This window comes from Trachemys scripta, chromosome 7 (assembly GCF_013100865.1).
Source record: "Trachemys scripta elegans isolate TJP31775 chromosome 7, CAS_Tse_1.0, whole genome shotgun sequence".
Lineage (NCBI taxonomy): Eukaryota > Metazoa > Chordata > Testudines > Emydidae > Trachemys > Trachemys scripta.
This window is the reverse complement of record NC_048304.1, coordinates 98638225-98662158: the sequence shown is the minus strand read 5'-3', so window position 1 is coordinate 98662158 and position 23934 is coordinate 98638225. Positions and strand designations below refer to the sequence as shown.

The 23934-nt window shown below is 41.3% G+C and overlaps 1 protein-coding gene across 6 annotated transcripts in view; it reads left to right on the top strand.

Annotated features, from left to right (window-relative positions):
- The first annotated feature begins 216 nt into the window (after positions 1-216).
- INPP5A (inositol polyphosphate-5-phosphatase A) overlaps positions 217-23934 on the top strand; it is a 420765-nt gene continuing 397047 nt past the window's right edge. For 5 of the 6 annotated variants that reach the window (XR_004646390.1, XM_034775172.1, XM_034775171.1 and 2 more), the window contains exon 1: positions 217-887. Coding sequence is in view for 5 of the 6 variants with exons in the window: in XM_034775172.1 (XP_034631063.1) it covers positions 813-887 (75 nt within the window). In the remaining variant the exon portion in view is untranslated. The remainder of the gene's footprint in view (positions 888-23934) is intronic. The other variant, XM_034775174.1, reaches the window with a different exon arrangement.

The window sequence follows — 23934 nt, the reverse complement described above, 5'->3', positions numbered from 1 at the left end:
TGATAAACCGCAGATCATTCACAGACAGGCACAGAGCGGGCAAAACGGACCTAACTCCCGTTCATTCAGCCCCTGCCAAGGCCGCCTGGCCCTGCAGGTGGGGACACGCCTGCCAATCTCTCTTCCCCTTGGACAGCAGCAGGGAGCTAGATGACGTTGCCCTTTTAAGAGCAGCCCTGTCGTGTCAGGCCTGTGACGTCAGAGAGCGCAGAGCCCTAGTCCCTGCTGCCTCTGTTATTGCAGCCAAAGGCTGGGAGTAGCAGCAGCGACAAGGGCAGCTCTGGCTGTGCGAGGGGCTTCGCGCAGTGCCGCTTCCCGGGTGCGTGCGGGGAGAGCGCTGGAGCCCCTTCCGCAGAGCCTGGCCATGCACAGGGATTCAGCCGCCGCCTCCACCAGCAGGAACTTTCCTGGCAGGAGCCTAATGGCTGCGAAGGGGGAAATCTAAGAACAAAGTCTTCGCCTCCAGCCCAGGCGCCGGGGAGAGGGAGATCCGGCAGCAATGAGCCCAGGGGCTGCTTGGCACTGATGTCTCCGTGCCTCCCCTCGGCGGGAGGACTGAGAATCCCTGGCTTACCTTCCTGCTCCTCCCCTGGGGCACAGCCGAGCGAGTGAGCGAGGCAGGGGCGGCAGAGGGGCAGCGGCTCCCCCGGGGGTGCTTTGAAACTGACTTCGAAACTTCCACGGGGCCAGGGCTCCCCGGCCCGCCGGTCGCACCCCGCCGCCTCCCCACCCGCCGGCGTTCCCACGGAGAGCCCGTTTGGCCGCGGGTTTGGGGGAGTGTGTGAATTTTTAAACTCTCCCCTGCCGGTGTCATGGCGGTGAAAGGGGCTGCGGCAGGTACCGGAATGTTGTTAGTAACAGCCAACGTTGGATCCCTCTTTGATGATGTAAGTAGCGCGGCTGTGGGGTGTCTGCACACCGGCGGGGAAGGAGGGAGGCGGGAGCCCAGGTTGTCGCTGCCGGGGGCGTTCCTGGGTCCCAGCTCGCCCGTGCGGCGCCAGGTCCCCTGAGCCCTTGGCCGGGCTGCGCGGAGGTTGCCGGCTGTGTGTGTGTCTCTGGGGCGGCGGAGGTCCCGGTGCATCTCCCCGGAGTGGCTCAGAAGAACGAGCAGGATCCCAGGCAGCACTTCCTTGGTGGGTGGGTTTTGCCCGGTCCTAGTGCCCTGCCGCCCGCCGGTGAAGGGGGCAGGGGCTCAGAGCGCCCCCAGCCCGAGCCTGGGGGCGGGCTCTGCACGGGCAGCACCGGCGCTAGGGCACTGCCAGGGGGAGCGCAGACCAGTTGCAAGCTTCGTGCTCGTCCTCTGAGCCACTCCGGCGGCGGGAGGGGCCTGGGGAAAGGGCTTTGGCTCCAGCTGCCTCACCGGTGCGGGGACATCATCTCACCGTCACCGCTCCCAGCGCGTCTGGGCAGCTCTCACTGGCGGGTGGCGGCGGGTCCCGCACGTACAGCCGGGCCGGGGTCGGTCCTGCCTGCCGGGCGTGGGAAGCGACTGCCTCCGTGCTGCTGCAGCCACCGCTTCCCCGCACGCCCTGCCTCGGGGCTGGGGAAGCCTCCCAGCCTCCGCGCGGCTCCGCTGTTCCCCTCCCTCCCCATTCCCGGCAGTGTGCCACAAATATGTGCAGCAGCACCAGGCTGGCAGTGAGGGGCTAGCTAGCCTCCTGCCTCCCCACCCCACCCCGCCCTCCCTGCCTGAAGCAGGGCCCTTCCTTGCCAGGGAGTGGGGGAAGGATTCACTGCTTCCCATGCATCCTCCATTCCTAGATAGAAAACTGCTACGTCTGCCTCTGAAGACCCCTGATAGGCACATCCACCGCCCCAAGGCTTGCTCGTTGTGGAAAGTTTGTTTATCAGCCGGTTAGCAACAGTGTGTCATGTTCACTCTGTGCCCTGGTGACTTTGTTGTGTTTTTTCTTGTTTATACATGCTCCCTGAGGACTGTATAAACGAAGTAGACTTCCAAATCTGAAATGCCAGGGAAAAGGTGGTAGCTGTCCAGTAGGGCCTTGCTGTTGGAGAAACTGTTTCAGTATGAAAGGAATATAGACAAGAGTGTGTTAGTGCTTTTTAATTAGAAACTACTAATCGGAGATTGACTCTTGTTTAAAGGATTAGCCAGGCTCATGTGCACTCACTCCTCTACACTTAAGCCTTCAGAGAGCTCTGTGCAACTCAGTGAAACTGCTGTCAAGCAAAAGTAGATTTTCTTTTGATATCTTTTAGAATCTCTCTAATTATTCATATATTTTTAAAACCAGAAGGGCTTGGAGTGATATCGGTCCTTAGTTGCATCTGAAGAAATGGGTTTTTTACCCACAAAAGCTTATGGCCAAATATATCTGTTAGTCTTTGAGGTGCCACCGGACTCCTTGTTGTTTTTGTGCATACAGACTAACACGGTTACCCCCTGATATCAGTCCTTAGGTTTTCTGTGTCCTACAGTCATTAAACTGAAAATTAGACTTTACAAAATGTCACCTATGGTGATGATCGTGTATGATAAATCAGTTTTTAATTAGCTAATATAAGTATTTACTAAAATACAAAAATAAGGTGTTATACTTTTCCATAAAATTTGACTACTTATTCATTTTTAAATGCCATTTTCCCCAGCGTTAGTGTATTTTATGCCAGCTGTTTTGTTCTCCTACCAGTAAATTTGTAAGTTGAATATTTGCTGAAGGTGGACTTTTGTTTCTTTGGAGGCCTTAGTTAAAATGTCAAGATAGCCAAAGTAATTTAGTCTGCAGCAAAATGCTTTTTTGGAATATTATTTATACTCTTCTAAGTTTTCATTTTTTCTTAACATATCAAGCGGTATATCATGATCTCAGTTAGATGATACAATTTCTTAGCTGTGGTTCTGAAGCCTCAGAAATAAAACCTTACATTGCTTTCATTCTCACAGGAAAAAAATAAATTCTATTGCATTCCTTCTAGTAATTTCAAAAATGCTGCAACGCAGCTGTACTCCCCCTCCCAAATATATTGTTACATAGTGACATGAAAATATGATGCCTTAATTTTTGTTTAGCGAAATATATTATTCACAGAAATATTTTATCCAGAGGAAAAAATATTATTGTAACACTTCACATGTCTAGGATTAAAGCAAAGAGGAGAAATTTTGTTTGTAAATTGGCAAAAGTTAGTTATCAAAATGCATAACAGCCAGGACTGATCCTGCAAGGACTTGCATGTATGGGGTGAATTCTGGTCCCTCTGAAGTCAATGGCAAAGCTCCCGTTGACTTTTTTAGTGAAACCAGGCTTTCACCCATGGTGAATGGAGTACTCCCATTGCCTCACAGTTCTTAAAATCGAGAACATATGTAAGTCGTTGTAGGATTGGGGCCCAAGATTCTATTAGCTGAAGATTGTAGCCAAGTGAACTAACCTTAGATTTGCCTCATGTTCATGTGTTATACGCAAATCATTGTTTAAAGGTACCTCAGTGAGCAAGTTCCAGTTTTTTGTAGTTGTCATAATTAAAGCAAGTTGGATTCACCATTCATGCGACACTGATAGATGCCTGCTAAAGACACAGTTACTCTTTTTTAACTAATTTTATTAAAAAACACAGTTTGAATTCAGCTTAAATTTATTTTAAAATGTACATGTATTTAGTTTTGTATTATAAAAGGAATATGTACAAATTATGGCTTTGATCCTTCATACTTTTACTCAGGTGAATAACTTTATGTAGATGGGTAGTCTCATTGAGTTCAATACAATTATAAATGTGTATGTGTTTGCAGGACCAGAGCCTGAAGTGGCAAAGTAATTAGTCTCCGCATGCTTTCTCTCTTCAAAAAAATACATGCTAGTTGTTAGTTTAGAATGTGTTGTGTAAGTTCTCCTATGGCTGGTAGGGATTTTATCTCTGACTTTTGAGCACTGTTATTTAGGTAATCCATGTCTTGAGATTTAGTGGCTGCCTGGAAGCTCTAATTTGTGTTGTAGGAGGTGTTAAAATTCTTAGAGGAACTGAAGCATTTTTATTATTCATTGCAATGTACATGACCCCAAAAAGGAATACGTTGGTTATTCTCTTAAAATGAAAACAAAAAGAGTTTCTACAACAAGAAGAAAGGGTGTTTTTGGATATGTCAACTTTAAGGTGGGCAATAAAAAGACTGGCCTGAAGTTTCTTGACTTCTGGTTTGTTGCTGTTGGAATTGTGCCTAGAAATTGACCAGTCAGGTTTCTGGAATTGGTAACTTTCATTAAAGTATGATGAAGTTGAAATTAGACTGGCTTGTGGTTTTAAGCTTTTAGGTTCCCTATTTGAGTTAGCAGACAACTGCTTTTGGTTGCTGGGATTTTCTTATTCGGGAAAAGAATAAGAATCTGTTCTGTGGAAGAACCTGTGACATGAACTGATTGCACTAGCAAATAAGTACTTATTTTTGGTAGATTTCACCAATTTAATATATATTGACTTTAAGATTTTTGCCTGAAAAATGCTTTGCAGTGCCCATATTTCTTTTATTCCAAGTTTTTAATTTTTACATTAAATCTAACTCATCTCTGTACACTTTATTATGATATTGCTGGGCCTCAAAATGTAGTGTCATTCATTTTTAATGATGCAACATTGAAATTGGTGGTGGGCTGGAGGCTTGAATCTGAATATTCTATGCAACACTGTACTGGGTTCTTTGGCTCATTGGTGTGTAATTCATCCTTGTGCAGAAAGCTTGTGCAAGGCTTTACACACTTTAAACCCCCTATTAAGGTTGCCCAAGGGAAACTGCACTCAGAGGCCTTGAAGCCCTGTGTGCTGCCCTTTTGAAACTAGCCATGAATGAGGGCAAGCTGGGGGGAGGGTCTAGGAGATCTGCAGTTATCTGGATCTGCTGGCCCAGGCTGCATCAAGGTGTTGTGGCTGCTCTTCCAGCCTTTAGACTAAAAAGTGTGTGATTTCTCTTCCCTCTGTATCACCCAAATAAACTGTGATTACACAGGCATTATGGTAAATAACTTTCTCTAGTTTGTAGTGTTGATGTTGCTGTGCAGCAAAAATATGACTCGCACTCCAAATAAGGTTATTAAGATTGCTGCTGCTTACTTGGCTGCTATACATTTATTTAGTACTGTACCTGAAAATATTCCCCATTTGAAACCAACTTTTCATAGTGGAGCAGATTAAAATCTTTTTGCATGGTAGATAGGTCACGCCACCCAACTGAAACTTTCTTAATCTCAGATTAGTAGTATTGCTATTTTGGTTACCATTTTAGTGATGAATGAGAATCAGTATCTTGTGCCCTGGTATTGGGGAAAGTAACTTCTCATAACTTACTGATTTGCTCCTTTCAGTCATTTGCCCCATTTATAGCAGATTATTCATGAATGTGAGTTAGTATTGCTGGGTTTAACAGTCATGAGTGACTGAATTGGGTTTCTTTACCTCTCCTTGTCCCCAAGTCATTGGGACTACTTCATTAGAAGCATAAATGCAATATTTCTGAGATTTACAAATATATTTTACAGATATGTTGACGCATACAACTTGCTTTATGTTCTTATATACTGTACTTAATCATTTAACACAAGTCTCACTGTATAAACATTTCCTGTTTTTATCACAGTATACAGTTGCTGACAACAGAAGATAGGAGTTCAGGTTACCTGTGGGCTAGCTACTGCCTCTTTTTTTTTTTTTTTTTTTTTTCCCCCTTTGCTTTTTCTGCTGCACTTACACGACTTCACATCTACCTGACAATGGATAGACCGTGTTTGTAGTAGCAAAGAAATTCATTTGACTGGCACATTTGTGTGTCTATTGTGTATAGTTTTGATTACATTAAAATTATAGTTAATATGCTTGTATCAGCTTTAGTGGTGTGTGTTTTTTGTCTAGGTTATTTTAGCACACTATTAAAAGAAAACACCTGTAGCTGATCTGCTGAATAGCCAGATTCTACTTGTGAAGAGTTTTCACTAAAACATATAAACCATCAACTTCCATTACAAAAACAAAACCGTTTAGGACTTTAAGGTCTGCAGTTTAGTAAGATCCAGTGATGACCTACTTTCCTCCTCCCATCCTAGCTTTCTGCAGTCTGTTCAATTAATTAAGAAGTAATAAATTACTTATTGCTGTTGCTTTTCATTTTCTTTAGAATAAGAGTTGGGAGCCCATCAGTTGTGTGCGATGAGATGGTGGTTGAGGAAATGGGTGTTTTTATTTAGGAAACATTTCAAATGTTAATCTTCCCCAGAAGTGTGTGAGGAAGAGTGACTTTGCTCAGCAGGGTCTCTTTGCAGTGTTGGGACCTTAGTTTCGATTGTTAGTGTGTAGCTGGGCAATAGTGTTTGACTTTCATGCAAGATATTCCTGCTTGCAGTAATCAATTTCTTAATATATTATTGTCAATGAATGCAGCAGACTGGCTCACATGTATACAAGCACAAATCCTACCTCTCTTTTTGTTTAGGCAGATACCATCACCTACTCCCACCCAATGTAGGCAGACAACCACTTCTCTTCCCCCTCTTTCAGGTAGACAGATCAGATGGACCTTGGGGTTAGGGGTGGAGAAAGATGAAACTTTAAGGTAGGTCACAATTTGGGCCTAACTAAAATTCCATCATCAACACAAAGAATGTATTTAAACAAAAATACTGGTTCTTAGTCCTGGGGGTGGCGCTAGGGTGTTTGTCTTTTAGGTGAGTAGTTGTGGGTGATACTCTTTGGGCTTTATTTTGGTCATTGATTCAGAACTAGTGTTTAGAAATGTTACTAGTTGTGAAAGTGTTTGTATCAACCTGGCTCAAGTTCAATTACAATATGGAAAAATAACTTAAGTGAGAGAGCACCCGTTCTTTAAAATCAGGTCATTCTGCTTGCCGTCTTGCTTTTTCCTCACTTCAGTTCTAGCAAGATTTTACCTGCCAATGTTATTACTGACTCTTTGACTTAGATAGGATAAAATTTTCAAAAGTGCCCAATGCCCATTTTCAATGAGTGTCCATGGGATTTAGGCTCCTAAGTCACTTAGGTGCTCTGGAAATATGCTCTCTAATGCTTTGTATGTTGGATAGATGTAATTACAAGCTTTTTCATGATACTCAGCTATCAGTCTAATTTGAACAGTTCTCAAGGTAGTGGGCACTAAAATCAGCTCAGAATGAAAGTGTGGGTAACAGAAAGATAAGCCATTAAATCTGAAGCATAGACACTTTTCATTTAGACATTTCATTTTTAAAACCAGTTTGTCCTTTAAGGGACAGTGAATGCAGTACATAATTCAGTCTTTACTAAGTTGTGATCTAAGTTTTTCATGCTTGAAATAGTTTGTAGTTTGCTTATGACACTAGATTTTGATGAGCTTAATTGGCATTACCTGATAGGGGTGATAAACACTTCAGGAAAAAAATATTTTGAATTTTGTTGGATACCTTAATTTCTGTAAGATGGAAAAGTATTTATTTTTTTCAATTGGGTATTAAGAAAAACCTGTATAGTACCTAAGCAAAGCTTGAAGTTTGATAAAGCCCCTTTTACTATTCCTTCAGATGTGTGAATACTATTATGCTTTTTTACAAAATTATTTAAATTCTTTACTTCATTGCTAAGAACACACATGTGCAACACTTGAGTTGTCATGTTCTTATTCCTTGAGCTGTTCTGGCATCATCTTGGATGGTGGCATGACAACAAGGAAGTAAAAACAAACAGTGTCAAGTCTGCCTGCATGAAGGCCTTGATTCAGCAAGATACTTAAGCACATGTCTAACTGTAAGCATGTGTGTAGTCCTGTTGGCTTCAGTGGGACTACTCGTGCTTAAATACCTTGCGGAATCGGGACGTTAATTAGGATCAAATCCCCTTTCTAGCATTTAGCTTAAATACGTGGTAAGGAGTGTAGAGGCTGGGCTGCTAGAGGGGAGTGGGGAGAGGACCCGGGGGGAAAAAAGGAGGATTCCCTAACACCAGCTTGGCCAGTGAATTTGTGTACTGGTGATAAACCATTCCACTCCTGCCCCACCCTAAACATCCATCCATTAGTCCAGAAAGATCCTTCGCAAAACAGCGTCATGTCACACGGTTGTAAACTCTTGGTATGGGTTCCCTTCCTACTGCTACCAATGTACTTGGCTTTCTGCAACCCTCATCAGAGAATTTGGCCCTAAAATCTGAGTTTATTCACTGGTTTACTTTGTTTCTGCATCCAGGGGCTAAGTGACATTGGAAAACAATCCTATTATAAGTGGGGATTCCAAACCACACAAGCTTATGCCCAAATACATTTGTTAGTCTCTAAGGTGCCACAAGGACTTTTCGTTAATTTTAGGTCTAACCAACAAATACTGATGAATGCTGCTTTAGAGAGCCAAAGAAGATTGTGTGGGTTTGGTTTTTATTTTGTTTTATATCAAAACCTTTAAAATTTCTTTCTCACTTTCCATCGCTGTAACCCTTCTTTTCCCCTCACCTCTCTACTGTCGTCTGATGTTGGTGTCTGCTTTTCAGTTTCATATTTAGAGGGTGGTATGCAGCTGCTGTCTGTGAAGATGCATAACATGAGCACTGTTTGATGCTTGTTGTTCCTTGTTAAAACAATATTTCCCTTCCCAGTTTCTTTTCTTTGAAGTTAGAAGGGTACTGGAAAAAGCTACATACACTCACCAAGTACACTGATATCTTTATGGCAGAATCTTAAATCTGTCTTATTTTTTTAAATCCTTTCCCCATATTACACTTCTCCATCTTCCCTTCTCCCTCCCCCCCCCCCAAAAAAAAGAATCTCAATTGTATCTTCCTCCCCCTCTTTCACTTCTGTTTTATTAGCTTTTAAAGCAGTTGTTAAATCAGATGAAATGGGGGGGGGGGGCGGAGAGGGGTTGAAACTTAAATGGGGGTCACATTTTGGCCCCACCTAAAATTTCTCCAATTGATGGAAAAAAGTGGGGGGGGGGGGGGGGGGGGGGAAGAGGGAGGCAGAAATCAAAGGGTCTCATTTTCCTCTGCAGCACTTGAGTGCTTTCTTTGTTGTGAGGTTTGTTGCACCTTGGGAATAGGACAGATAGTAACAGTGCCTGAGACAGACAACTACATTATCCTAGGATTGTTTTTTCACACACACACAAGGAACAGCTTGAAACTGAGTGTATTCCTGCTTAATAAACTGCAGATCATAGTTAAGTGGATTTGGGAGCCTGCATCAATTTGTTAGCTCCTTGTTTGCTTATGGCTTAGGTAAATGATGATAAACAGCACAACGTACATATGCACAGCATACCTGTTGCTCTCGCACATGCAGTTTTGACAATAACTTTCATAAGCCCTTTACATGGTACTTCTATAAGATCTAAGTGACATCAAAGCAGCTGTTTGTAGCTTTCCAGATGGCAGCATATAAGTAACTTATGCTTTCAGGACTCACTCCCTTACATAAGACAGCAGTCCCCTCCTGAGATAAGGTTACAAAATAGAAGACATCTGTAACATAGATGTATTCTTCTTTCAGGTGGCACATAGAATCCCTGTGGTTCTGTCCTGTTTAGCTGTGTGACACATGCACATCACTTCCTCCACTTTCGAGAGGCATGCAGATGGTTAACTATGCTCAGAATTCAGCTTTTATTTTCAGCTCCCTAAGGATGTGGTAGTCAATGACTGCTGAGAGGAAATTAAAGAATAAAGCAGTTGATTGTCCTTATAAATATGAGAATAAATCAAGACTCTACAGAGTAATAAAGCAGTAAAACATTTAAAATGTACCCACACAAGAGACTCAAGTAGATTATTTTCTATTTGCTGAAGAAAATGAATGAAAAAATTGTGCTGGCCAACACACTTGGAATATAGGCTTCAGAAAGCTATTTTTTCAGAAATAAATAAGTACAAAATTTATATTGTTCAAACTGGATTTCTGTGTTTAAAATCAGCGTTACATTTAAAAAAAAATACTTACGCAGGATTTTACAATACTCTCAGCATCTGGGCTTTAATATTTCCAAGATCAGACATTGGTCAGTCCCCTGTAGGCAGGAGACTGAAGTGATTATCTTGTGGACCATCTTTTCTCCCACTGATGATTATTGTGTCTGGCACCTACAGCAGTTGCTTACATGGAAAAGTAATATGTGGAAGCTAAAATTACATTATATAGTTATCTTTAATATGATGTTTTTTATGTTAAACAAGGAGGAGAGTTAGCATCACTTGATATACCGAATTTCATAGATCATCTCTGGATCACAGGTCATGGCTTAAGAAACTAATGTTTTCAGAGTATTTGAATTTCAATTTATTACACAAGTAGCAAAATACTTGAGAGAGTGTTAATACCAGTGTTGGCTAGTTTACTTTGCTGCATGTATTGTTGCCTACTTACAATTATACGTGAATTACAGTAATTTATTGTATGTTGTAACTTGAAATTTGTAAACAGTTGATACTAGATATTTTCCATGGGGATAAAATCTGTATTTAAGAGGATTTAAACCTTGACTTTTATAGCAATAGTAGGGTTGCCAATTTTGGTTGGACTTATTCCTGGAGGTTTCTTCACATGACATAATCTTTAAAGATTAATCTTTAATTCCCAGAGACTTCAGGCCAATCCTGGATGATTGGCAACCCTAAGCAACAGGAATACTGATCTCAAATTTCAGAGATTTTGTTTCAGTTTCCAAGATCTCAACATAGTCTTTCCTTTTCTTTAAATTGACTTCATTGGAAGTTTCACACACAGAGAGTTAATCAGGCTTTCAGTAATTGTATGATGTGTCTCTAAAAGGCCTCAAGTTAATGTGGTATCTACTTTTTCTCCATTCTGTTTCCTCTCATTTCTGTTCTTCCATTATTTTTGTCTCCTTCAGACCTCTAAAAAGGCATCTCCTTTTTATCTCTTAAACATTTTGTTTCCATGTCTTATCTCCCATCGGCAATTCTCCTCTTAATTATTTTCTTAAAGTGAGGATCTATTAAAAAAGGCTTGGTAGCCTTTTCATTTACAGTTTTTTAACACTATCACTTGGAAATCTACCAGGAAAACAAGTTTCTGATGATCTAAGATTGATCATATTAGGAAAACAAACGTGGGTGGAGAGGTTCAAATCGTAGGTGGGAAAAGTCTATGAATCCTTGCTGCTTTCTGCTCTATGTGTAAGGGTTACTTTTTGCTAGTTTGAGTTAAATGATATTTTGGAAGGGTATAATGTACGTGTTCAGTTATGGGGGCAAGTCAAGCCATATATTACCTTGAGAACAACAGTATTCTAATCCTGGTTATCATGAGCTCTACTAAACACATTTTTATTGCCTTCTTAAGTAATGAATTCTACAGCTCCAACATTGATAGAATGCATATGGAGGCTGACCTAATTTATTGATGCAGGTTCCCCCCCCCCGGGCACTTTATTCCTTTTGATATTAACCAGAATATGCAAGTTAGAGCCAGAACAACATAGTATTGGTGATGTAAACTCATGTTTTTAGGCAGGACTGTATTCTTGGCTTGTAAATGTCATTAAATCCGATTTACCATTTATGAGTGTCCTAACATCTATGGAACAGCAGACTTTCACAAGCTTTGGAACCAGAATGTGGTTGTGCATTTTTGTGTATACATTCTGACGGAGGAATTATTGAGACCTCGAAAGGTGGAATGGCTGTAAAAATGTGAAAGCTGGGTGTTTTCCCATAATCTTCTGGCCATTGCTTTAACACCCCGGAAAGCCTTTCTTCGCCTTAATCTAGCCTAACATGAAAATAATAAATAAATAAATAAAAAATAAAACTGTAGTTCATTTTTCAACATCCCATTGCTTTGGGAGAAAGGTATTAGGGAAATATAATGTCGTGTAATTTAGTACTTTACCGAGCAGATGTTTTGATTTCCCCTTAAGAGAAGAGGGGAGTACCCTAGGAATGCATGTGAGGTTTTCTTCCTTTATGACCACTGCATGCAGATGCCATCACATCATGATTTAGTGTGCTTTTATGAGTGCATCACTAATATTAAAACAAGGAATCATTTTTTTCAAATTAACTGTAATAATGTGTAGTACCTGGTACACCTCCATGAAGTTGCGCTATTCATTGATAAGGACATTGGATTAAATACAATGGGCATTAGAATGAAATAAACTATTATTTGTGGTATTCATCCTCTTGGTTTTTCAATACCTCTTCTAAAACTAATATACTGTTCATTGTTCTAGGTGTTCTTAGCAGCACTTGCATTATTTCATTACATCTTCTATTACTTAAAGTTTAAAGTAGTAAATTCTCAGATGTGGTATTTATTGGTTTATAGCATTTTCTAGGAAAAGTGATTGGAATTTACATGTATTTAGAATTAGTGTGTAAAAGAAAGTCTCTGTATCTGGTTTACTGATACAGAGAACTTTCTTTTACACTATCAGTAAACCAGATACAGAGACTTTCTTTTACACACTAATTCTAAATACAAGTCTCATTTTTATTAAAATAGAAGAGGTTAATTAAGATCTTCTAGAAAATGAACAGCTGTTTACCTGGCCTGATTGGATTTACTGGATCAAATTCCATGAGGGTAACACTGTATAGATCAGCACAGTATCTCAGATTTCTGCCATTATTTGAGATGGTAGGATAAAGACTGCTCCTAATTATCACATAATTGAACTGTTACTAAAATCTACATCTTCATTGTACTTCAGTATTTGAAGGAACTGTGCTCTCATAAAGCGAGGATATAAAACATAAGAATGTAACCAAAAGGCAGACTTCAAGGAGGAGATTTTATTTCGGGATCTTTTGTTTGTGCCTCTGCCTTTTTGTTACAATCTATTAAAACCTTTCTTTCTTCTTTCCACAAATTCTATATTCACTGTATTATGGTTTCTGTGCAACTACACCTGTATTCCCCCTGTGTGGTCCACCAAGGGTACCCATGTTAGGTGATGGCTGGGAGCCAGAAGCCTGTCCGGGAGGAAACCTATTTCTCATTCCTACCTGACTGGGGATTTCAAGACTGCACAGCTAGCTCTCTGCTTTAACCTGTGATATCTTTAGGCAGTCTGGCTTGCTGAACAGGCCAGTGACTGCACTTCACTTTTCCCTCTGCCCAGAGTTATAAGTTATCCCACAATTCCAACTCCTGAGCAAGCATTTATTCCTAAGGTAAAAGGATTGCAGAGAAAACATGCATGCATGCATGCATTCTTGAAAGCTTACTAGAAGTCACTCCCGGTTCCATTCTAGGGTTCTATGGGTTTTAATCCTTCAACCCACAACTGGGTTTTCCCCATGGTTACGCGTTCATCCGTCTCAGATTCAGAGCTAATTAGAGAGTGGGCAGATCAGCTGTGCATTTATACAGGTCATGCCTTTTGATCTTGGTCTTCTGTAACAGGTTTCAGAGTAGCAGCCGTGTTAGTCTGTATCCACAAAAAGAAGAACAGGAGTACTTGTGGCACCTTAGAGACTAACAAATTTATTAGAGCATATTTATTAGAGCATAATAATAAGAAGAAGTGGGCTGTAGTCCACGAAAGCTTATGCTCTAATAAATTTGTTAGTCTCTAAGGTGCCACAAGTACTCCTGTTCTTCTTGTAACAGGTTATCATCAGACAATGATCCCTTCTCCGGGCATAACTTCATCAAAATGCTGGATTTTTACATAAGTGGAGGTAGGGAATTTGCATTAATCTCCCCTAGGAATTCTCCAGGAAACCCACTTAACATTTATTGTCCCAAAAGTCCACATTTCTGTGGCACATTTTCAATATAGTCTTTTGAACTCCCAGGTCTTATATCTGTTACTCCCAGGTTTTACATCTTCCCTCCCCAGAGAGGTTACATACAATCCTGGTTCACAGCAATACATAAACTCAATACAATAATGTCTTCTAAGGCTATGTCAGGAAATTGCCATAATCTGTCACATGCTGAAAAGCTACCCATCTTATATCTACTGCCAAGTACTTCTATTTTTGAAACACCCACCACTTTTCTGGTCTCCTTTTCCCCCACCCCCAGTTTCATTTCAGCTCTCCATTTAATAAAATTTGATGCCTCAAACTCTTAAGAGGGGAAGATTTTCTGTGTTGTGACATAGTAACAAGGATAACAGGACAAAAAAATCCTCAAATTCTTATTTTCAGGCAGAAAAAAGCATCATAAGAAAGCAGCAATGTGATAATACTGTGGAACTTAAAAGTCTTTGTAACTGCCGGATTAGTTGTTTGGATGAAACTCGGACTGATGGTGTCTGAAAGAATGAGGGGAAACTTCAAAAATGTGGTATAGTCTTAACTGAAAGTTTTACCAATGTTTTTTGCTGTTTTTACCGTTGTGTCTAAGAGCTCTTGGTGCTGTACAATCACAGAATAAAAAGACGGTCCCTGCCCCAAAGAGTTTATAATAGTCTAAGTATAAAACAAGAGATAACAAATGACTATTGAGAGAATGGGGAGTACAAGGCAACAGTGACACAATGTTCTGTATTCTTTAACAAAATTATGTGCAGTTATATATGGATGACATATTTTTTAAAAATGGCCAGGTTTTTACTCTGAAGAATTTTTTTAAGGCCTTTAAAATCGCAAGTAAATTCTTTAGAGCAGGGACCACTTTACTCGGTTGTACAACATCTAGCACAATGCAGCCCCAGTTCTGCTTTTGAACTGAAGGCATTATCTTAAGGCAAATAGAAAGTAATAAATGTTTTAATCTCAGTCAGTGTTATTCCAACCTCGATCATTTGCATCAGTGCTGACAATTATGCTATTTGCTCTAAAGATTATTCTATTCATTACTCTGTAAGTTTTGTCACATAAAGATGTTCTCCCTCCTTTGTATTTGTTTATATCAGTAAATGACTATGATGTACGTTTCCTTCCTCCCCCCGCCAACTTTCTATTCCTGCATTTGTTGTTGCCATGCTTTGAGAAATACCAGTCCAATCTAACATAAGGATAATTGAAGGGATTAACAGAGGAAATTCTATATGAGCAATGTGATTTTGAGCATGTAATTAAAATGTCTGCTTGGACCTAGTGTTTTTACATTAAAATAAAACAAACCCAGAACTTGTGACACATGCAAGATGCTAATAACACTTTTCCCTCTCTGACTTCTAATGTTCCTTTGAAACCTCAAGATTCATTACAAACTCTGTATTTGTTGTTTCCTGTAAATTTTGGAAGTCTCAGGTTTATTTGAGCACATCAGAGACTTCTCTAGCCTTCTTAGTGGCTATGTGTATGTACTGTTAGTATTTTAAAATGTGATACTAGATGGATTGTGGAAAGTAAGCAGGGGTTGCAAGCAGAAGGTAATTCTGGATTCATAACTTTTTTTTGTTAAATGATGCTGTGAGAACTTTTTTTGGAAGGCTTGTATCTCAGTTGTGGCAAAATATCTAATTTTAGAGACTTTTATCAATCCCCATGGGAACAGCAAAACTAATTTTTCCCATAAGAACATCTGACAAATGTAAGCTTAACTTTTTTGCCAGAAGGGGTTTTGGATGTAACTGTTCTTTTAAGCTATATTTGCTTGGTATTTGAAGCATTCAGAAGTCAATGAAAGAATTCTGTGTTCACTTGGTATCATCAACAGTAACTGATCCATATCTGAATGTTTTAGAATTCCTATTCATTATACTGTGTCCTAAGTGAGCACTGAATAAATCCAGATAATGTTGCAAGCCAAACTCATTGACATTATTCCTGCTCTTTATTTCAAATTGTCCAGTGTCCAGTACTTATATGAAATATGGGACTATGAATGCAAACAGCAGAAATGATAAGCTGAGATGACATTGTAGTTGTTAAAGACCAGTTTTGTTCTGAATAAGTGTGTGGTGAGAACTTCTGGGTCTCTCTTTGAAGAAAGAAATGCAGAAACTAATATTTGAATTTTTGGATATGGCCAAAAATCTGAGAGGGCTGTTGTCTTCAATACAAATAATATCAACATTGTTTAAGAAAACATTTGGTCAGTCTAACTTAAAGCACTGGCTTCTGAGGATCGGCTGTGATACAAACTTTCTATAAAGACAAAGAGGAGTCCTTGTGGCACCTTAGAGACTAACCAGTTTATTTGGGCATAAGCTTTCGTGGGCTATAACCCACTTCATCAGATGCTTGGAGTGAAAAATACAGTAGACAGGTATAAATATACAGCACATGAAAAGATGGAAGTTGTCTTACCAAGTGGGGAGGAGGGGTCAGTGCTAATGAGGTCAATTCAATCCAGGTGGATGTGGCCCATTCTGAACAGTTGACAAGAAGGTGTGAGTATCAACAGAGGGAAAATTACTTTTTTTGTAGTGACCCAGCCACTCCCAGTCTTTATTCAGGCCTAATATAATGGTGTCAAACTTGCAAATTAATTCTAGCTCAGCAGTTTCTCATTGAAGTCTGTTTTTGAAGGTTTTTTTGTTGAAGAATGGCCATTTTTAAGTCTGAGGGTCCAGGGAATTGATGTGCTCTCCTACTGGTTTTTGAATGTTAAAATTCTTGATGTTTGATTTGTGTCCATTTATTCTTTTGCGTAGAGACTGTCCGGTTTAGCAAATGTATATGGCAGAGAGGCATTGCTGGCACATGACAGCATACATCACATTGGTAGATGCGCAGGTGAACGAGCCCCTGATGTGGTTAGGTCCTATGATGGTGTCCCTTGACTAGATATGCCGACAGAGTTGGCATCAGGGTTTGTTGCAGGGATTAGTTCCTGGGTTAGTGTTTCTGTTGGGTGCTGTGTAGTTGCTGGTGAGTATTTGCTTCAGGTTGGGGGGTTGTCTGTAGGCGAGAACTGGCCTGTCTCCCAAGGTCTGTGAGAGTGAGGAATTGTCCTTCAGGATAGGTTGTAGATCCTTGATGATGTGCTGGAGAGGTTTTAGTTGGGGGCTGTAAGTGACGGCTAGTGGCATTCTGTTACTTTCTTTGTTGGGCCTGTCCTGTAGTAGGTGACCTTTCATATGAAGATATCAACAAAGATCCCAAACATAAGTCATAATTAGAGCTGTCTGACAACTCCATCAGCAATGCCTGTGCTCTCTTGAATGTATCTGTTCTTAAAGCTGTATAGTACTTATGGTTTCCTGGATCATTATTGGAGGGGACAGTCTTAGTTTTAGCACTGGGTAGGAAATAAGGTTTTTATCTTCTTTGGGGGTTTTACCTTGACCATCACGTACATATTCCTGTAGTAAATTTGGATATTGTTAATTGCGTTTAATTATTTACTGAGTAGTGAGAGAATTATATTCAACTGATATGATCAATCCTTTATTATGGAAATGTTTATAATGAAGCCTTTAGGAGTAGTAATTCTTAATTCTTATTACAGTACATTTCATCCGTTGATCTCCAAGCTCTTTATAAAGGATGGTAAGCATTAGAGCTGGGCGAACTATTTCAGAGGAGTAGTTGATGATGTGCTGAAAAATGCAGTTTGGGTCAACCTGAAACTATTTGTAAATTTGACTCAGTTAGTTTAAGATGGGGAATTTTTTCCCTCAGGGCCAGCTTCAGAGGTATGAGTGGGGGTGTCCCTCATGTGAGTCTGGCAAAGAGGCGATTTGAATCCACATCTACTTCCCAGATGAATGCCTTAATCACCAGGCTATAGTATAGAGTAATTCTCACTCTGTCTGCCTCTGACCCAGTGAGTATTTATATGAAGTGGAAAAGTTTTAACAGGAGAGATTGTGAGCAATCCACCCTAGAATAGCCTAGGATGCTCACCTTCAGAGATAGGAGATGGGAGTTCAAGTCCCTGCTCCAGAATGGGGATACAGACTGGGGTTTTCCACATCCCACATAAGTGCCCTGGCCTCTGGGCTATAGGTTATAAGGGGTGCAGACATTCCTTCCCCTCCCCCCAATTTTCTTCTGATATTTTTCAGTTTGCTAGCTGAACCATAATATGAATTATTCCCCCAGTAAGCATTGTCTCTATTTTATAAAGCATGTCTATACAGAAGCTTGGAAGCATGCTTCTCAGCATGGGTAGCCAGATGCACTAGCTCTGTTTGAGCTAGCATACGAAAAATAGTAGTGTGGCCATGGTTGCACTGACATTGGTGCCTTAGGCTAGCCACCTGAGAACAAACCCGCCCACCCCTCTGAGTATGTACTCAGATGACTAGCCTGGGTCGCCACCTATGCCTCTGCCAGCCACATGGCCATGTGTCTGTCTACTCCGTACTGAGAAGCACACTCCAGGCTGCTATGTAGACATCTCCTAGATGAGAAGACTGAGGCACAGACAGAGGAAGAATTTTGCCAAAGGCCCCACATCAGGTCACTCACAGAGTCAGGAATAAAACCCAGGTTTTGTGACTCCTAGGCTAGTATTCTGTCCACCAAAACCTGCAACCCGTAGTCTTAAGTGATAACTTTACAAGTCAAACAAGCTTACAAAAAACTTTGGGGATACTTTAAAGAGCATTGCATTTCAGGGCTCACAATAATGGGTTATGTCTCTCATTTTGTTTTGACTTGTGTCTTCAGTAGGACTTAGTTTAAACATTGCTAATCTGCATACCCTAAAATTTGCACATAAAAACTGCAGTGTTGTCTCATCTGTAGCAAAATTTAGTGTAAGAGTACTGTGGAGTCTTGTAGTGATACTAAAAAAATATTTCCTTACTAGAAGATGCGGTGTAGTATATTAAACTATATTTGCCATGTAAATGAGAAAAATACAGTTTGTGATTCACTACTTTGTTTTTTACTGTAAAATTCAGTAATTGACAATGACTCTCCTAGTCCTTAATCTAAATTAATGACATTCTATTGTATTTGAGTTTTGATACGGATTTGGTTTATAAAAGTGTATGTGTTTGGGTTGACTCTTTTAGAGTGATTCTTTTCTGTTGTGGGAAGAGAGGGAAGGAGAGGTTCAGTGGTATGTAGATTTTACCATATGGTCTGTCTTGTGTCTAGAGATTTAGCAATGTTTTTATGTGCCTGAATTATAAAAGAGAATGAAATTCTGAATTCTCTGAGGTGCTCTGCATCTGACACAATGTTACAGTTTGAGCTTCTGGAAGGAAGCGTGTTTGGACTGACTAGAGGCTTAACTGAGCATATTAGTGATTCAAATATCATTAGAAAATGAAAAATACATGTGTTTTTACTAGAGAATAAATCCTTTCCCCCTCTTCTTCAATTGTAAGGCCTGCAGTTACAATGGAGCTGATGTGGCACAAGATTTGATAAGCCAGAGGTGGGGGCCTGTGCTGTTGGCCAGCCACGGGGGGTTGCTTTCTTTATCTGCCATGTTTTCTGGAGGCTTTCTGCATCTACCCACACAAATGAGTTTGGGGTGTGGCAGAGGCAAAATTAGGGGTAGAATTGAAATGAGGTTATTGAAGCCATTATTATGCAGCTCCATGGGTCCCTGTGGAAATGTAGGAATAGCTCTTCAGTGCTTACATTTTATATGGAAAAATGTTGATGCTGTACATCAGGATTAGAAGATGAAGGGACCATATAAGTACCTACATAGCTAGATCACCTGTTTGTCTTGATGGACTGTAATATGATGTTTGCTTACAGTTGACTGCTGTTCCCCAGAGAAATGAAATTCTGCCAAGTTACTGTAGCAGCATTTTAATTATTATTCATTTGTATGTTGCCATAAGTATGCATAGTGTTATGCAGTGGGAAGAGTGCCAATTAAATAGGAGATTCCTACCCCCAAAGGGTTTTATGTTCTGAAACAGTGTTTCTCAAACTGGGGTTGCCGCTTGTGTAGGGAAAGCCCCTGGTGAGCTAGGCCGGTTTGTTTACCTGCCCCGTCCAAAGGTCTGGCCGATCGCGGCTCCCACTGGCAAACCGTGGCCAATGGGAGCTGCAATCGGCCGGACCTTTGGACGGGGCAGGTAAACAAACTGGCCTGAGCCACCAGGGGCTTTCCCTACACAAGCACCGACCCCAGTTTGAGAAACATTGTTCTAAAAGCACCAACAAAGACAAACAGTACAGAAAACAGGCATATAACAGAGTAAGCAGAGAGTGAAGTAGTCACTAAAATTTGACTACCTCCTTGAAAAATGTTCATTATCTAAGGTTTTGTTGTGGTAGAACTTGGCAATTATTAGAAGGCTATTCCCAGTCTAGAGGGTGGCATTATTACTGTAATCACCATTATTTATTTAAAGAGAAGTTCTTAATTTGAAGAGAAGGAACCCTGATTAGTATTGACATTGGTCACTTTGGAAATTAGCTAGATGTAACACTAGAGCTCACTTGAGTTGCAATATTAACACAAGTGTTTTGAAGTAAACTTCTTGTTGTAGACGTTTCTAGAGCACAGGAACATAGCTCAGTACTTATTTTCCACAGGGCCTGGTCTCCAAGGACAAAGTGTCCAGGCCACTGTGAAGCATACCCATAGCTCTGAGGAGCAGTAGGTATTTAACTTCCATTGGCATGCCTTCACTCCCCCAAATAAATCAATTCTGATTCTTCCTCAGCCCCTTTAACATTTCTATCTCCAATCATGTCCCCACCATTTGTTCCTCAGTTTCTGATGTTATTGCCCATTGCTCTTCAGTGCTTGCAAGAGACTTTCAGCCTCCCAGTTCATCTTTCTCCACCTGAGCCTGGTCCTAACTCCCACTTACATCTTCTATAAAGGAGGAGTGGATGAAGCCCCTCTACTCCTCACTCCTTCCTTTCCCATCTGGTAGGGTGACCAGTCAGCAAATGTGAAAAATCGGGACGGGGATGGAGGGGTAATAGGAGCCTATATAAGAGAGAGACCCAAAAATCGGGACTGTCCCTATAAAATTGGGACATCTGGTCACCCTACTATCTGGCTGCTTTGTTCCCTCCCCCGCCTCTCCTCAAAAACAACTAATTGGCTACTTCTCTCCCCTCCCACCAGCTAAAGGAGCACCAGCACTTGGGCAGTTCTCTTGCCTCTCCTACCAGAAAACTACGCCTCGGCCCCAATTCACCAGACAAGATTTCTCAGCCCAGATAGAGTAAGGTGGTGTGTTTTTTTTTTTGTTTTTTTTTTAATGCCCTGCTGGGATGCTGTTACTTTTTGCTGATTGCTATATGGAAGGCATCAACTCTAGCTTTGTTTCTTAAAAAGACATTTTTATTTAACTGGCATTCTTTCACTGCAGGACATGGATACAGGTTTGTGCATTTTATCATGGGGAGAAAGGTGAGAAATAGTCATAGTAGAAATTTCAGGCAAGTGGTATGACTTAGTGAAGTGGTTCTCAAACTTTTTTTTTTCCCACGGACCGCTTGAAAATTGCTGAGGGTCTCGGCAGACCACTTAATGATCTTTCCAAATGTTGTTTGTATCGTTAGCTAACTATTGTAAAGCACTTTGGATAAAAGCACTATATAAAAAACAAACTTTTTAAACTTTTTGTTCTACATATAAAAGCACACAACTCGTATGTTAATATCAACAGTCTTATCTTTCTAATGCGATGGATGTGCCCTCTCTCCCCCACCACAGCAGCCCCCGAGCTGGGGCTGGTAAGGAGGGGGGTCTCTCCCCGGCAGCCACAGTCCTGGAGCTAGGAAAAGTCACCTCTTTCTCTGGCCACCGCAGCCCTGCACATCCCAAATTCCCACCCACCCTCTCTTCTCATCCCACTGCCCCCTCCCATCTATCCCCTATTTCCCCTAAGGCCACCACCTCACCTTACATGTACGTCTTCTCCAGGGTCCAGGCACCTAATTAGTGGAGCCACGCCTGCACGGCTCCACTGATTAGGTGGGTGGCCCTTCATTCTCCTGTGTGCGGCTGCCCAGGTGCACACCTTAGAGGGAACTATCTGCAGACCACCTGAATGGAGCTCGGGGACTACTGGTGGTCCACAGACCAGTTTGAGAACCTCTGACTTAGTGAATATATTACCATGCATCTCTTGAGGAAAAACCCACTTAAAATCTTAGTGGCTATGGATACTGCTTGGTCTCTAATGACTTTCACAAAACATTTAGACTAAACTATATTCCATCCACACTGTTGACAGTCACGGTAGGGTTCGCTCGCTGTTTAGACAGAGACAAGATTTGTGACAAAGTTTGAAAATTTAGATCTGGATGCTTGAGTTCATTCATCATGAATGAATGATGGAAAAACAGGGTTAACACACAGGTTTTTTTTCTACATTAGAATGTTGGTTTTCTTTCCAGAAACACAAAGATACCATATTGTCTTCTTTTCAGTGGACAATGATATTTGAGCAAGGCAAGTTACACAGGTTAAATACAAATGCAATTCTAAATACAGAGCAGATATTACATCTAGTTCACCTGAATCTCGTATTATATTTTCTTTCTGAAGCACTCATAAATTTTGTGATCTGTCCTTTCATTTCTAAATGTATATCTTGTGTGGTTCTCAAACTGTAGTTAATGGAATACTAGGAGCCCACAGAGCATTTCTGAGTAGTTTGTAGAGCTGGTTTGGCCACAATGTTGGAACATGTCCAGTTGAAACCAAAGACTGTCCTAGAAATTTCATTTGCACATGCACCAGGTTGTAAGCAGAATTTCCTTGAATTTCTCTGGGAGCCCCTTTGTATGTCTATACCTTTATTACTGTACAGAAACTGAAATTTGTTTGCTAGTCTTTTTAAGTGTGCTTTTTGGTTTGTTTGCTTATTTTGCTGTAAATTCAACAGAGAAAACAGTTTGCTGATGACATTAGAACTGGAAATGTGGTAAAAGCCTAGGAAAACAGAACCAACTCCAAGTGACTTGCAGTGGTCAGAGCAATGGGGCTGGGTTAATGGCTAATGTACATGAAGAGTTGTACCAATAAAAAGTAACAGCACTGATATGTAATGGGGGAGCGGGCGAGCACATGTAAGCCACATCACTTTTAAAGCAAGTTTATTTTCATCTTATTTATTTAATATTGTCTTAATATTTAATGTAACTAGGCACTTTGTTTCTGCAAAGAAAGTGGGTGTTGGGACTGAAAGCTGGAACAAGCTGTGTCCAAAGTGCATGCAACCCAAGTAGTGGCTTCTAGTATTTTAACTTTTTTGCATCACTTTTCAAACACGAGATTTTTAATTATGTATACTGGAAGGGCCGGCTCTAGGTTTTTTGCCGCCCCAAGCAAAAAAAATTTGGGCTGCCCCCTACCCCAGCCCTGGGCTCCTCGCCGCACCCCCCTGCTGCCCCAGCCTTGGGCTCTCCCCACCCACTCCCCCACGCCCCCTGCCACCACAGCTCTGGGCTCCCTCATTCCCCCCCACCATTGTCCCCCCCACACACCTCCTGTCGCCACAGCCCTGGGCTCTCTTCCCCCCTCCCCCACCTGCACCCTCCTTCCGCCGCAGCCCCGGGTCACTGGTAACTCGCTCCCATGGCAGGTCATTCAGCATGAATTTTAGATGTGCACAGAACACAGACAGGATTGGTTCCCATATGGTTACAGAACTGCAATAAAGTGGAACAATTTTCAGCTTGTGTGATTGGAGGATATCTGGATGCATATTATAAGACTGTCCTACATAAATGAGGAAAAGTTTAGGTGCCTTTATTATTCTTTTGTTCCACTCTTTGTTTCTATGGGGAATTTGCCAATGCAATATCACTGTCTTCCTTTTAAACAAACAAAAAGGCAATGGCTGTTGAAAATAGCAATTCCAGTCCTAATAACCACTGGGAAGCATTTCTTGCTCAATTTTATCCTACTTTTTCGACAGCAAGTTACAGTGGATCAGTATATTTGATTTGGGAGAAATGAAGTAACAGCTGCCCAAACTGAGCTTGAGCACTCCTGAATTTTGAGGTGTTCAAATCTGGAAGGCAGGTGCTGGGGGGGTAAGGGGGCTGTGGCTCCACAGGGGAGCATGGCAACATGTATGCAGCAGTGTGTCTGGCGCTGGGCGGAGCCAGACATGCTGGTCTGAGTGGCACGGTCGGGGGGTTGGATGGGGCAGAAGTTCGGGGGGGGGGCAGTTAGGGGCAGGGAGAAGGGGGGGG